Source organism: Homarus americanus, unplaced genomic scaffold, assembly GCF_018991925.1.
Source record: "Homarus americanus isolate GMGI-L3 unplaced genomic scaffold, GMGI_Hamer_2.0 scaffold16430, whole genome shotgun sequence".
In the NCBI taxonomy this organism is placed as follows: Eukaryota; Metazoa; Arthropoda; class Malacostraca; order Decapoda; family Nephropidae; genus Homarus; species Homarus americanus.
Window position 1 is genome coordinate 6,075,744 of NW_024729259.1, and position 16,280 is coordinate 6,092,023.

The 16,280-nt window shown below is 39.6% G+C and overlaps 1 protein-coding gene across 1 annotated transcript in view; it reads right to left on the bottom strand.

Moving 5' to 3' along the window:
* Positions 1-21: 21 nt before the first annotated feature.
* Positions 22-16,280, bottom strand: part of LOC121866476 (alpha-1-inhibitor 3-like) — a 25,525-nt gene continuing 9,266 nt past the window's right edge. The window contains exons 10-27 of the mRNA XM_042366185.1: positions 15,075-15,254; positions 14,566-14,740; positions 13,996-14,154; positions 13,269-13,324; positions 12,987-13,047; positions 12,108-12,309; positions 7,363-7,591; positions 6,908-7,128; positions 6,331-6,413; positions 5,953-6,074; positions 4,988-5,138; positions 4,551-4,684; positions 2,609-2,713; positions 1,599-1,872; positions 1,326-1,477; positions 994-1,206; positions 388-792; positions 22-278 (exon numbers count right to left, since the gene is read on the bottom strand). Coding sequence (XP_042222119.1) covers positions 234-278; positions 388-792; positions 994-1,206; positions 1,326-1,477; positions 1,599-1,872; positions 2,609-2,713; positions 4,551-4,684; positions 4,988-5,138; positions 5,953-6,074; positions 6,331-6,413; positions 6,908-7,128; positions 7,363-7,591; positions 12,108-12,309; positions 12,987-13,047; positions 13,269-13,324; positions 13,996-14,154; positions 14,566-14,740; positions 15,075-15,254 — 2,967 coding nt within the window. The 3' untranslated portion in view covers positions 22-233. The remainder of the gene's footprint in view (positions 279-387; positions 793-993; positions 1,207-1,325; positions 1,478-1,598; positions 1,873-2,608; positions 2,714-4,550; positions 4,685-4,987; positions 5,139-5,952; positions 6,075-6,330; positions 6,414-6,907; positions 7,129-7,362; positions 7,592-12,107; positions 12,310-12,986; positions 13,048-13,268; positions 13,325-13,995; positions 14,155-14,565; positions 14,741-15,074; positions 15,255-16,280) is intronic.

Below are 16,280 nucleotides of genomic sequence, written 5' to 3' on the forward strand. Positions count from 1 at the left end.
ATATATATATATATATATATATATATATATATATATATATATATATATATATATATATATATATATATAACCAACTTCTTCATTTTCCCCCTTCCATGTATGTGAATGAATGTGGTGCAGATAATTACAACTAATGATGATCTCTTTTACTCTTTTTTAGACTAGTTAGTCAGGAATGACGTGACGCTGATTATATCCTTTCATCAGGGTGACGGTGGTGGGGTCGAGACCACTTACCAGGCGTAGATACAGTGGTCGGGCGAGGGAAGCCTGAAGTTCTGAGAAAAAAAAATCCCATTAGTTGTAACATACACAAGACCATCAGCAATCGTATACGCTAATAAAACTCATTATGCTGAAAAAGTAAAATTTTAGAAAATACTTTACCTCGCTAATAGAAAATTCTGGCTGGTAGTAGTCATACAACACAACGGTCCCAGGCTTGACGTTCTCTATGTCTACTTCACGCACAGTACGGAAACTCACACACATTTTTTCTGCTGTCAACTCGTCGATATAAAAGGAAACTTTGCTGCCGTCCACTTCATACTTCTTTATAACCTTGCCATTAGCTTTTGTAATTTGTTTCAGGTCAGTTTTCTCAGGTGTATACCCAGACACAAGGTTCACCTCCATGATCGCCATGTTGGACTTGCCATCTGAGAGTCGATAGCTGGCACAAGCATTAATGCGCTTAGTAACGCAGGTCTTGTCAGGCTCGGTCTTGCTAGTCACTGTGAGACTGAAGGCGTCACTTGCTTCTGGTTCAGGAATATTGTACCGTAGAACAGACTGTAAAAAATAAGTATTTTTTCATTGAATTAGTTGCACCAACCGGTGCAAGACTCCTGCAGAATGATGACCAAAAGTTTATTTTTAGAATGTTTATAAAGATATGCATTAATAATATTCTTATTACAAAGTTATATTCACAGCCTACATTGTTTATATGCAGTACAGTGCAGTACCGGTCATGTAAGGTCATCAACCAACCTGAAAAATGGTACAGCCCTGACCCACGATACTGAGGCTGACAGAGGTTGGAAGGTTGGGTAGTGGCACCAGTTGTGTCAGGAACTTATTGTGCTCAGCCACAGCGAAGGAATGCTCCAAACCACCTGCTTTTACTGTAGCCACCATGTTTAAGTCACCTTCGTAGAAACGGGACTCGTAAAGAGCCATAGCTTGCAGGGCTACAACTGTATCCTGAACAGGAATCATTTTTGGAGGTCAGTTGACAAACTAACTTTTTTGTTAAGTCATCGTACAAAGGTACACATCATTGGTTATAATGGCCAGATATAAATAACCCGACGATGACTCACCTGTGTTGAGACAAAGCCTCCTCTGCCATTTCTCTGTGAAGAGATCCACTTGACTATTCTTCTTGCCTGATACTCATACCTCCTGCTGTTTTCTGTCATCATCGCTAGGATAGCGTACCCAGCTGTCTCAACCATCAATGAACTACTTTTGCCTTAAAATAAAATAAAAATGAGATTTTATTCTCCTGTTAAGAAAATCGGAAGCCATTGTTAATCAAACAGTCTCAATAATATGAAAAAAATTCGGGACATAGTTGCGACCAGTTTACTTACTTTGACCACTCCATATATCCCAATGCATAGAAGTCTTAGTAGTTACTGCTTGTTTAGTTAACTGTAGTATAGCTTGATCTGCCCCTGGCTGCCGGCCAAGTGCCAGAGCGTAAGCTTTCAGCGCCTGGGTGTAGGGATCTTGGGACGCATCAGCAGTCAAACACCTAACAGCTGCTGACACGGGATGACCAGAAGGTGTCAGTCCAGCTTCCAGCAGGGAAATCATCACATAGGCTGTGAGGGGCACCAGGGAGTCCTTGCCAGCAATACCTCCCTGCGGAAGATATGGTCTTCTGTTAATTTGACTGACTATATGGATGATTTTTCTGAGGCAATATATTATAGTGTACAGTCTCGCGCAAAAGTTCGTTAACTCTCCCAGCACTGCCTGCTTCAGATGTTTGAAACCGTCTCAGTACCAACCAGAACATGAAACCGATACGAATGAATCTAAAGGTTCGAAGTAATAGACTCCAGTTCATACATCTGAAGCAGGCAGTGCAGCAATAACTGACTGGGAGAGTTAACGAGCTTTTGGGTGAGAGTAGTGAGACTGTACATCATGACCGTATGTACAGTGCAGTTAATTGCTAAAGTTCTTTTGCCTCTCCTTTATAAATTTCAGTTACAACACCTGCAGTTAATATCTAATAATTGTAATAAATAATACTAATGGTTGCCCCTCGTGTAACGAGGATGGCCTGCCACCCAGGCGTAAATTTGTTTAAGGTGTAGAAGCTATCTCCAACATCATAACCACACCCAGTGTCAAGGAATAGTCCGAGAATATCGGACAACTCGCCAACTGCACTGGCTAACCATTCCCCCGGAATAGGAACCGCAAATCGATTAACATCCAGGTTTCCAATTATTGGTGGGTAGACAGAGGCAAATGACGTAAAGAAACGTGCCCATACTATCACCCTGCACGGGATCGAACCCGGGTCTGCTCCCTTGAGAAGAGAGCATGCTGTCCATTATACCACAGAAAGCCTAGAAGTTTTCCTTACCTTTAGGCCCTTGTTGAACACTTTTCCCACTGGGGAGAAACATCCAGTGGCATTTTGCGTTGATAATAACCATCTCTTAGTCCTTGCCAGTTCCTCCCTGTCAATCTGTAATATTAATGGCTGAATATTAAGTCTTATTGGGGCATAAAGTTTTGTACGAAAATTAATGAATACTATTGGTCATTCAAATCCGCTGGAAAGAGTGTACAAAATATAGTACTGTATTAATATATTTAGTGATCTTTGTGTGTGTGGCGGTTTCCGTCTGTACTAACACTGGATAATAAAGGTGATAAAACAAAGGTACTCAAACTATCCAACCAGGAGAGAACTCGTAGCAATGGTTTTAAATTAGACAAATTTAGATTTAGGCGCGAGATCGGTAACACTGGTTTGGAAATATAGTAGTGGATGAGTGGAACAAGTTACTAAACATCATCATTAACTCGAATACGCTGGATAGCTTCAAACATAGGTTGGATGGATATATGAGCGATAGGGGTTGGGTGTAAACAGGACTGCCCAGTATGGGACAGTAGGCCCGCTGCAGTTTCCTCCATTCTTAAGTTCTTCAGTTCTTAAATTTATATATATTATGTAAATCTACATACGGATAATCGCTGATATATTTTAAAGAAACAAATGAAGTTTTTACCCAATATGGATAACTTTTTTATAGCTGCAATCTGATGGAAATCATTTCTTGAAGAATCGAATTGGAGTAAAATTAAATTGATGGGGAGAGACACTTGCTGCTGGATGCATTTACATGTCACTAAATTGAACCATGTGAATTCAATTTTCAATTTCAATTGTTTATTCCTTGATAGAGGAAGCGGGATCCTAGTGCTGTCACTAGGTACCCCTGTACAATGACGCCAGAAGCATCTGGCAAGTGTGACAGGTATATACAGTATAAATATTATAAAGGGGCTTACTAAAGCCTAAGGAAGGAAGGATATTCCTTTAACACATAATCAATATTATTTACAAAATATCTGGCCAGTATGGGGAGGATCATCGCGTCTCTGTCAGGGGGTCGTGGAGTGGTGGTCCAGCAGGCGTCACGGAAGCGTTGTGTGTGGGGACATGTTAGGAGGTAGTGGATAAGGGTGCTGCTGTCGGGTCTTCTGCATAATGCACAAGAGCGTTGCTCAGGGGATGTGGGGATACCAATCTCCCAAGCAAAGTCATACCCAATGATGATACGACCATGTGAATTTAAGATCTTTGTCAACCCAGCAACGATACACATAGTAGCCACCTCCTGGTAATGGGGGATTTTTAGTGTTGTTGATATGGCAAGGAAATATTAAAATACACCAGACGACTATTGCAGAAATTCTTAAGGACAGTATCCCATAGCAACATGTTAAAGACCCAAATTGCTATAGATATGAGTAAGCTCTACACTACAGCTACTGGACTATTTAGTATTTACTGATGCTAGCCATCACGATTTAATGGAAGTTTATAAACGCCTCAAAGAACCGCATTCAGTCATATGCGCGTACAGTATCTGGAGTTAGATGATGGCCGCCCCACTCGAGGTCACAGCCTGAAGTTCAAGAAGCTATCAGCACATTACAAGTAGAGTTAACTTCTTTGGAATAAGAGTTCTGAACTCTTGGAATAACCTGCGAGAAATTGTGACAATTTTATTCCCCTCAAAGGAAACCTCCAGGAACCAAAGGGATTTATCTCCATTAAGACCAGATTTGAAGAACACTGGAACATATTCAGGTACGTACATTTAAGAGCCCGTGCTTGCCTAGTACCTACCAGCAGTGAGTAACAGACCAACAGACTGGCCGGTTAGTGAGCTGACAAATAGCGAGGAGGATAAATAAAGAAATAAAAATAAATTAGTCTTAACACCATTTGCAATAAATGTTTTATCATTTACCGAGATTATTTGATAGTAAAGTGATGTTTGACTTACATATATATATGGTTCTGCCTGAGCAAAGGATTTCAGGACAAAAGCAGTGAGCCAAGTTGAGCCAGAGTCATCGGCATTCCCAAAGCCACTGAAGGATCCATCATCACGGCGGTACAGAAGTTGACGCTGATATCCTGATGAATATGTGAGAAAATCCAGGTTAGTGGAGAGAGATTAACTTGTATTCTGTTGGTAATGCAACAAATGGTCTTCCGGAAATTGGGATGATCAACACCTGTAAGTACTGTACCATTTTAAGTAATAAGGGGATGTTTCTTTGAAATTCACATAATTTTGGAATTACCATGACTATTTCCAGCATAAATCTGCCATATTGTAGATACTGTATTTAGCTCGCATAAAACCTAACGAACACTTGTAACTATTAACACACGCATACGCCCCCACTGTCCATAGTTTTCACTTATTATGCCCACCTGTCCTCATGTAGTCGACAAGTTTCTTGGCGGTATGTCTATTGTCCTGACCAGTGGCGTTTAGGTACTGCAGGATAAAAATGTTGGGGGCGAAGTTCAGGAGGTTCTGTTCCCCGCACCCAGATGGCATACGAATCAAGTTGCCCAGATTCTGAAAAAAAGAAGCCATCAGAGTACTGTCGTAACTTATGAGGGTAGGCGACGACAGTCCTCCATTATAAACGTTTAGGGCAGTTTTTTACCAATCCTCTGAGGTTTTGTATCTCTGAGGACCCAGTTTTTAATATCATTTACCCACCCCAGTCTCTGCCATCCCCTGGCCCTCCTTCCCTCAACCTTGCTCATTAATACTTCTGTTGTTATCCCTTTATCCCTAATTGTATAACCAAAGTATCTAATTTTCCTTATTGTATATGTTTTAAGTATATCTCTTTGAATTTTTTTTGCCAGTCAGGTGATGGGCTGGTCCTTCACCAGAGTGAGGTATGAGCGACCACCAACCACTCCCCATAGCTCATTCCCAATTTTTCTACTCCCTATTAATTAGTCTTCTGATGAGGAAAGGTTTGGGGCATCCATTCTCCTTCATTTCATCTCTTGCCCATTAACAATCCTATATAAATGTAATAAACGATTAAATAGGGAAGGCCAACTTAATACACTATTATATACCTGAATGTCAGGAATCCGTGGTAGGTCCAGGATATTTATAACAGGAGGGCGAGGGAAAGAAGGGGGGTAACCGAGTTTCCGAACAGATATTAACGAGTATCCTGAATAGGAAAATATAGGCAGCAATTAACCCCTTTACCCCATTAAACGAAGGTACTGTATTTGTTAAGTGGTTACAATGTTTGAAAACTTAAACAATATCAGAAGAGGAGTAGGCCCAAATTGTCCCCCCCCCCCACACCCGTTTAAATAAGGGACTAGATCCACCCCTAGAAACAACAAACTTTAATGACCTCCAGTGTGAGAGACAGGAGATCACCAACAGCCGTCACCCAAGCTCGGTCTGATCCTTCTACAATGGCTGGGGGTGCTCCTACCGTCCACGTCCCATGAGCATCTATCCCATTCTTGATATCTGAAGTCAGGAGCAATGTATATTTACTTCAGTATAATTTATGGAACAAATTTCACTATAAAGCGTTTAAAAATTAATGTAGATGTGTGTTTGGGTATTTATACATACAGATTAGATACATATATCAAGAAAACACACACACACACACACACACGCACGCACACACCCACACCAATTATAAATCAATACATTTTTCTACTCGAGGCCGAGCAAGTTTGTTCTTCTGTGAAATTGATAAGTAAGTTTAAAGTCTCACCTCTTGAACAAATATAAGCTGACGAGGTTTTCTCTCTTGGGAAACCCTCAGCTTCAACAGTGATGGGCTTAATCAAGGTGTCACTGTAAATGAGACCATATCGTAGGAAAAATAAAATGTTTTGTATAAGTGGGTAGTATGGGTTCCGGCTACATGAGGAAGTAGAAGATTAGAAGCAACAGAAACGTGGAAATGAAATAATTGCCTGGCAGGGAAATGACCAGAGTTTTCTAACATGGAATTCTGAGAAGCATTAGGTGAGGAATCATGATAAGAACTAGAGGTGGATGATGTAGATGGAAGGATGATGTGAAGGGAGTACAGTATTAGAAATAGTGTAATGGGAATAGACAGCCAGGAAAGCATGACGATGGATGGTTAAACGAAGATATCATGGGGTTAGTGTTTGTAAATCTGGGAAAACAATTAAAGTTATATACTGATCAGTTATAAAAATCTGAAACTGTTTTTAAAATAACAAAACATGGTAAATCCACTTAAAATTTCAAACAGTATCAAGGAAACTTAATTCTTCATTGTTTTGCAAGACATATTTTCAGCCTATCCCTCTTCTGACCTTTTAGTGACAGTGGTATCCCTGACTCCACACGCCCCTGAATACTGATGATCCACAAAGGCTGTCACTGTGATGTTTACGTCTCCGATCACCGAGGGTTTGATCTTCACTGTGTGCACCATCTTTTTCTGGGAGTTCACGCACATCTCATTTTGGCCTAGAGGTCCAGGGCCAGATGGTATGATCTCGTACTCAACACTCTCCAGTAAAGCCACTGAAACCTGGTAAGGAAGCAAACGTGCATGTATAAAAAGTTTAATGTCTGAAGTATGCATTTTAAATGTACACTCGGTACATCGTTGATATTTCGATGCTGATATAGTTTTTCTAGAGTTTGCTAGAGTACCTGAATGACTATCATAATATGACACTGATTAAATGTATAGTACTATGACAGGTTTGTTTTAAATTGTAGAGAGAAAGTAGCCAAAAATTAGGTAAGATGAAATACTTACAGGTAGCGAGATGTCGAGGTAGTTAAAGACTGAAATTTTGACTGGCAGGATTTCTCCTCGCTTGACGGAGGGTGGGAGGGTGAGGTCCACAAAAAATGGTGTGAAAGTAGTTATATTGACTTGCTGGGACACCCCAAGACCTTCCTGTGGGTGAACACACACGGCTTTGCCTATCCACTGTGTGATTGTGTCTGGCAGGGTCACTTCTTGGTTGCTGATACCAGAGACCCTGTAAATTTACATAAAATTTATTTCATTATTTACAAGGAAACTTTATAAACAGATTAGCAGTGTTATTTTCCTTACAATGGACATTTTTTATATATCAAACAAGTGTGAGGTGTCCTGAGAGCTCTTCTTCCTTTAAGTTCATTATCTGTTATTCTCCCGTCTAGACTCTAGATAGTCCAACAACTGTCGCAAAAAAATCATATTAAAAGGCAAAAAATTATTGACGTAAGTTTGAACTGTTTTCTAAGTTGAGTAATTGTCATGTGTGTATATAATTCAAGGACGAAGAATACTTAGAAATGTTAAGGAACAAGTCAAAGTCATCAAAGCTGTCTACATGGAGATGAAAGTAGAGAACGAGAAATAGCACAGAGACAAAAGTACCCATGACAACCTATCACACCTTTATTAATGACCGTGGAAGCGTTAATGCAATAAACACTTCTGGGTTCCAATCGTTATCTTTACTAGAGACCATAATAATTCTTGTCATACTGGACCTTCGTAGACTCATCCCATGGCTCGTGAATCAGATTTGTGCGCCAGGTAGTATGCAGCTACCAAACAGGGAGGTACTACCGCCTGGGAAGATATTAGAAGCATAATGTGGTAGACCCTGCTGCCATATGGAATCACGAAAATTGTGACCAAGTCCCAGGTTGCTGATCTGACTTTCTGCCTCATTTACACACAATTGCAGGATCTCAATTGTTTCTCTTACTATTGACAACACAACATACACACATTGTTTCTCACTTTTGATTTTTTTTCATTTTGTATTTCTTTATGGTTCTTTGTAATTATTATTATTATTATTATTATTATTATTATTATTATTATTATTATGATTATGGTTATTGTTATTGTTATTGTTATTGTTATTATTATTGTTATTATTATTATTATTATTATTATTATTATTATTATTATTATTATCATTATCATTATTTATTATTTATTATTATTATTATTATTATTATTATTATTACATTTTCGCCCCCAGGCCCCGATGTGGGTCAGTGAAAAAAATAAGTAGTAAAGGAATTACTTGGTGATGTAGCATTTTTAACAGCAGCTCCATTTTTTTTTACGGGGACTAGCCCACCTGGGCACAGGTCATCGGCCCATAACGGGGCCTAAAGGTTCGAAAAAATAAGAGTAAACAGAAATTAAATTTAGAAGAGAGAAAGACCAAATTAATCTACACCACGAAGATGCCGGAAAACCAGCTTTTTGAAGTGAGACAGATTGTATGTGTATGGAAAAACAGAAGAAGGCAGAGCATTCCACAGAAACGGTGGGCACCACTGGCAAGACGAGTGCTACGAGCCCACAGCCTTGCCGACGGTACACAGGATGCCAAATCCACCAAACATTGCCCGTTAAAGTACCTGTAAAGGAGAGTGAAGCAACATTGTGGCGAAGAGAAAGGGAAGAGAGATTATCAACTAAAGAAAGAGAGTTCATAAGACGTATTTACCAGATGGACAGAAGAAGAGCCACCCCAGATATGAGAGCAGTACTCCAAGTTAGGACAAATGAATCCCTTATAAACTTGAAGCAACTGCTCAGGAGTGAAGTAGCTACGGCATCTGTACAGCATTCCCAGCTTTCGGAAGGCGGCTTTAACTTTGTTGTGGATGTGTGGCTTCCATGACATATTAAAGGAAATGGTGAGGCCAAGCATATATATTTTAGAATTTGGCAGAATGATTGCGTCCTGAAAATAGTTGGCGAGAGATCTATTTTGGAAAGTGTAATTGGTAAATACTGTGTTTTAGTACTATTGAGTTAAACCAAGTTTCTACCTCCCCATTCGGAGATGCTGCACAGATCCGCATTGATAGATGAAACGATATCAGCTCTAGAAACAGATCTAGTTTTAGAATTAAGGGGACGGGAAAATGTGAAGAGTGAAGAGCAGAATCATCAACGTAAGAATGGATAGAATTCGTAGTGTGAAGTAAATCATTGATGAAAAGAAGGAAGAGAGTAGGTGAAAAAACAGAACCCTGTGGGACACCATTATTGATAGAGAAAGAGCGAGAGGTCGATCCCTCGACTACAACTGCCATGGACCGGTTCTGAAGGAAGCTAGAAATTAGAGAAAGTGGGGGAGAGAAACCAGAAGAGGGAAGTTTAAAAAGCAAAGACTTGTCAAATGCTTTGGAGATATCGAGGGCCACGACGAAAGTTTCCCCATAATCCCCAAGAGAGGATGACCAAAGATGGGTGCAGTAGGAGAGCAGATCACCAGTAGATCTCACCTGGTGATCCAACAAAAGAATAAACGTTCAAGGTGACGGAGAAAATGGAGTTTAAGATAGTTTCGAAAATCTTGGAGAGGGATAAAGTTAGGGCAATGGGGCGATAGTTAAAGGGATTAGAATGGTCACCCTTCTTCGGGATGGACTGAACCAAGGCATGCTTCCAAGAAGAAGGAAAAGTTTGGGTTCTGAGGCAAAGGCGAAAGAGGAAAGCAAGCTCAGGAGCTAGAAATTCAGCATACTTCCTCATAACACGAGGGGGTATTCCGTTCGGTCCATGCGCCTTACTCACATCAAAACTGGATAACACACCAGCATCCCTACGAGTGGAGAAATAGGAAAGTGCATAGGTTCAGAAGGAGGAGTAGGAGGGATAGAGATGGAGTCGTCTAAGGTGGAGTTAGAGGAGAATAAGGTGCCAAAGAGATTGGCTTTATCAGGGGGAGAGTTGGCTATAGAGTTATCAGGTCGAAAGAGAGGGGGAAAAGAGGGAGTGCAGAAGTTATTACAGATGTTTTTGGTAAAGGTCCAGAACGGTTTACAAGAAGAAGAGTTAGTCAGGTCAGCGGTCATTCTTTTTATAAAATACCGCTTGGCCCTACGAAGAATAACCGTACAAAGATTCCTAGAAGAAATGAAAAGGGAGTGGACAACAGGAGGAGATAGTTTCATAATATACGCCCTATCTCTCTCTCTCTACATGCAGGAGAACTGGGGCGATCAAACCATGATTGTGAAGTGAAAGTTTTGGTAGAAGATGGGTTAAATGCACTCGTACCACCGAGTATAACCCCAGCAATGCTGTCAGCACATACCGAGGTGTCCCGAGTGGAAAAGCAACATTCATCCCAGGGAAAGTCGGAGATGAATTTTCGCAAGGATTGCCAGTTTGCCCTCCGATAGTGCCATAGGTGGTCGTGCCCAGTTTGATTTAATAGAAATAGATTGTGATAAGAAGACCCTAAGGGGGAAGAAATTGAGTTTGAATAGTGTGAGGGGTTAGAGGTAAAACAAAGATCAAGAATGTTAGTAAGTTGATCGTGTCGATCAGAAACGCGTGTAGGATGTTTAATTATTTGTTTCAGATCATTAAGTAAGGAAAAAAATAGAGTGCCTCAACTCCACCTGGGTCATCCCTTGTAGAGCCAAGCCACTCTTTGTGATGTACATTGTAATCCCCGAGGTAGAGGATCTCGGTGTTGGGGTGCGTGGATAGCAATAACTCATGGCAAGAGGTAAGATAGTCACAGAGTTCCAAATAGCTGGTAGAGTTAGGATAACAGTATAGGAAACAAATAAAAATAGTTATAATTGGTAGAGATATTTTGAGCCAGATGACATCATAAAGAGAAGATTCAAGATCCGTGGGTCGAGCTATAGGTGTACGTGTGTTGCAGTAGGCGCACACATAAGAACGTAAGAACAAAAGAATGGAGGAAACTGCAGCGAGCCTTTTAGCCCATACTGGGCAGTCCCATTTACACCCAACCCCTATTGCTCATATATCCATCCAACCTGTGTTTGAAGCTATCCAGCGTATTCGAGTTAATGATGATGTTTGGTAACCTGTTCCATTCATCCACTACTCTATTTCCAAACCAATGTTTACCTATTTTGCGCCTAAATCTAAATTTGTCTAATTTAAAGCCATGTTACGAGTTCGCTCCAGGTTGGATAGTTTGAGTACCTTTGTTATGTCCCCTTTGTTTAGCCTCCTTTAGAACGGAAAGGGGTATAAAGGGTTGTAGTTGGAGACTTGAAAAGGTTTGGGTGAAGCTGCTTTGGGCAGTTGAAGTTCAGAAAGTAGTAAGAGGTCGGGGGAAGAGGATGCTCCACAGAAGAAAAATTGGATCTCAGGCCGCGAATATTGGAAAAATGAAGTGTGAAAAAAGCCGATCCTCTAGCAACTTAGGTGACGTCAGTTGAGGTTCCAGTAGTGTGATGATGATCAAGTCGGCCCCTGGGGTCCACAACCTTCCCGACCAGTGGGACCCATCCCAGAAGGCCCCGCTATAATATAAATGTCAACTGATATCAGAAGAAATAAAAGAATAGAACAAATAAAACAGATCAAGAGTGAGTACGGTTATATATGTTGTGTTGTCGATAGTAAGAGAGACAACTGAGACCCTGCAATTGTAAGTCAGGCAGAAAGACAGATCAGTAACTTGGGACTTGGTCACAATTTTTGTGATGCCATATGGCAGCAGGGTCTACCATAAGACAAAAAAAACTGACATGACTTACGGCAGAACAGTGAGATCCCACAACCAAGTTTCAGGAAAATATGTCCGGGGAGAATCCACCGATACCGTCTCGACGGAGTCTCTCTCAGGCGCAGCGCTAACAGAAGACTGGACTGCTGGTGTTTTGCCTCCATGGATACGAGTTCCAAAAATACCCAGAGAATCAAAAGTACTACGATCACCATTATTAGAATACGGCTGTTCTGTAAAGAACACAATACAAAATATAATATAGTATCTACTTTTTCTGAAACTTACATCAACTTTTTAATTTCACATACTCATAATTGGTAACAATGAATATTACTGTCATTCAGAATAATTACGTAATGATCCATTTAGCTTATATTGTCCAGGAGATTAAAAACATAAACGGTTTGAACAATTGAAAAGTACTCTTGCTACAGTCACGGTAAAAATACTTTTGCCTCTCCTACTGCTCCACGAACCCCAGGATTCAGTCTCGTGAACCCGAAGCAGTAGACACTAATGCATTATTCCGTCCACGGATTCACGAGTCTTAATCTTGGGGTTCGTGTAGCAGCAGGACTTTTACCCGTGACTGTGCCTTGATAATAATTACAGCATGACCTCTGTGAGATGGCAAACTAATACAACTCGTGATGAGATACACTACAACTCCTAAACAGTGACAGATATATACAGTACAGTAAATCGAACTTGAATCAGGGCTCATGAGTATAATAGTGAATTTTGAACTGACTTACTGACATAGATCTATCACATTTCGTCTTCCTTGGACACCATTACAACTCATAGTCGTATATTTTTATGAAGTATACCGAGACATAACACTATAGAAAGAATATAAAACAGATGTGATTAACAAGGTGGGTTGATGAAGGTGTTTCCTACTTACCTCCTTCTTTACATGGTCTTGTTTCCACTTTCAGGTTGGAGAAGACATATAGACCTGATTCCTGATATAAAAAACGAAAATTAAATATTATTTAAGTACCAATTCCTCATATTTACATACATCACAATAATATCCATACATATGTTTATGTCATAATATATTATAGTGTTATACTTTCCATATACAGTACAGTACTTATATCCATTTTGTAAACCATTTGTCTCATGATTATTATTATTTTTTTTGGGGGGGGGGGGATAAAAACGAATTTTTAGATCTTACGTCAAACATTTTAAGCGCATCCACATAAGGGCTGTAGTAGTTATAGAAATTCTTTTCTGGAACAGAAAATATAATATAGGGTTTATTTAAAGAAATTTCATATTAACGTGTGTGTGTTTGTGTTGCACTGGCCATGACTAATTGCGAACTCGTTAAAACTTCTATACATTTATTTTTTTCTAAAACTTTAAAATCATAAATTTTTGCCAAGTAGGAATATTTTTTATTTTTATTGCTAATTCAATGTAAATTAATTCGTATATGATAACATTTGAAATGTTTAATTTAATACGTCGAATACGACCAAAAAATAGGTTAGGTTAGGTATATATATATATATATATATATATATGCTGATAACCACAAGGAAAGAAGAAAACACGAAGTTCCCTCAGCATATACCTAGATCACGCGCACCTACAGTGATTTACTTGCATATATATATATATATATATATATATATATATATATATATATATATATATATATATATATATATATATATATATATATATATATATATATATATATATATATATATATATATATATATATAGAAAGTAATGATCTTAATGATCTACACGATCGTCTATGACCAGTCAGAAGCTTCGAAATTAAAGAAATAGAAGTTCTCACTATTAGGTAATTAAATATAAATCATTAAAGTAAAATTATTATTAGTATCACAGTTACGAAACGCGTGTGTGTATAACTGTGGGCATCATACCTCCTCCTTTCCCTAGTTGATTCCTACAGTACTTCTGATCATCAGACTGTGCGTTATTCCACTTGCTGATCTTGTAGTAGTTGATGCTGGAGAAGAGAGACTCGACGGAGAAATGATCCGTCTCGCCGCGCAGAAGTTGCACGCTCTTGTCCACTACACCTGCTCACGGCAAGAAAGAAGTTACTGTAGCACTCACTGATTCTGCTGAGCTGTAACTAAGATGTTCTTTTTCGTGTCTTTGAAATTTAAACAAGCTGTTAAAAGATGTTCTTGAATGTATTATTAAACTGTGGCCATCTCAACCACAACCTCAAGGATTTCAACAAAATGGTAAATATCAGTCATTTTTTACAATGTCAGAATATATGACTGAATTTAGTTATAGTCAATATCAAGACGAAAATACATAGTGATGCTTTTAACCCTTTGTAGGACAGGGGTTTCTCTCATCTGAATAAAACCGTCTGCGCTAGCCAGAATAAAATACCAAAGTGAGTAACTGCCCTACTAACGGATTAATACTGTATACAAACTCTTTATAATGTTACTAATTAATTATTCGGCTCTTACTGAAGCTACAAAGAGACCGTGGTGCTCCTGAGAGGCTTAAAGTGGTCAGTTCTCCTGGTTGTGCCTGCTCTTCCGACCAGCTGAGGTCAACTGTGTTCGGAAGGCACTTATCTACCTCCAGCTCCCGAGTGTCCGTCACCATCTCCCCGTCCGCCCGCGTGTACCATACTATTACCTGCAACACCACACCATCAGCTCTTGACTTGACAGTCTTACAATGCTTGCAGATGTTAAATATATACACTAAATGGGATTTAACCTCAAACAGATTTTGTAATTTTAGCAAATAGGAAGGATTTGTTTTGGATGCCAAAACTCAGGGAAGTTAGTTTTCAAAAGACAAAATTTGCTCTCAGCATAATCAAACTATGCTACGTTAGTTTCTTTTTATAAAACTAGATATATTTTCTCTGAAATTATGAACTCTTTCTCAAACCAACAAGAGTTAACGAGGGTATATAAGTTCATAGGCAATCTCAAGAGTTTATCACTATGAAACTATGACTTACCCTGGCATTTGGTGAGGCTGTGGCCGGCAGTGTAATGGAGACGTAGATGACGCCAGTGGTTGTGGTGGAGGAGAATGCTGACAGAGGCTCCTGTAGCTGCTGGGCATCACCTGGAAGCGGGCTGCCAATCAAGTCATACTCCTGAGTGTTCGAATACTGAATCTGCTTACGTGACACAACCTGGGAAGACAATGTTTTGTTTCTCAGAGGTTGTGTATATGGCACAATATCCTGGCCATTGGTACAGTACAATGTGACCATGGTATAGTAGGACTGACTGAGGCATATGGTCAGTTATGGTGTCAAATAATGATGTACATGGACAGTGATGGAGCATTATGATGTAAACCTGGACAGTGATGGAGCATTATGATGTAAACCTGGACTGATTGAGCATTATGATGTAAACCTGGACAGTGATGGAGCATTATGATGTAAACCTGGACAGTGATGGAGCATTATGATGTAAACCTGGACTGATTGAGCATTATGATGTAAACCTGGACAGTGATGGAGCATTATGATGTAAACCTGGACAGTGATGGAACATTATGATGTAAACCTGGACAGTGATGGAGCATTATGATGTAAACCTGGACAGTGATGGAGCATTATGATGTAAACCTGGACAGTGATGGAACATTATGATGTAAACCTGGACAGTGATTGAGCATTATGATGTAAACCTGGACAGTGATGGACCATTATGATGTAAACCTGGACAGTGATGGAGCATTATGATGTAAACCTGGACAGTGATGGAGCATTATGTAAACCTGGACGGTGATTGAGCATTATGATGTAAGCCTGGACCATTATGATGTAAACCTGGACAGTGATTGAGCATTGTGATGTAAACCTGGACTGATTGAGCATTATGATGTAAACCTGGACAGTGATGGAGCATTATGATGTAAGCCTGGACAGTGATTGAGCATTATGATGTAAACCTGGACAATGATTGAGCATTATGATGTAAACCTGGAAAGTGATTGAGCATTATGATGTAAACCTGGACAGTGATGGAGCATTATGATGTAAACCTGGAAAGTGATGGGGCATTATGATGTAAACCTGGACAGTGATTGAGCATTATGATGTAAACCTGGAAAGTGATTGAGCATAATGATGTAAACCTGGACAGTGATGGAGCATTATGATGTAAACCTGGACAGTGATGGGGCATTATGATGTAAACCTGGAAAG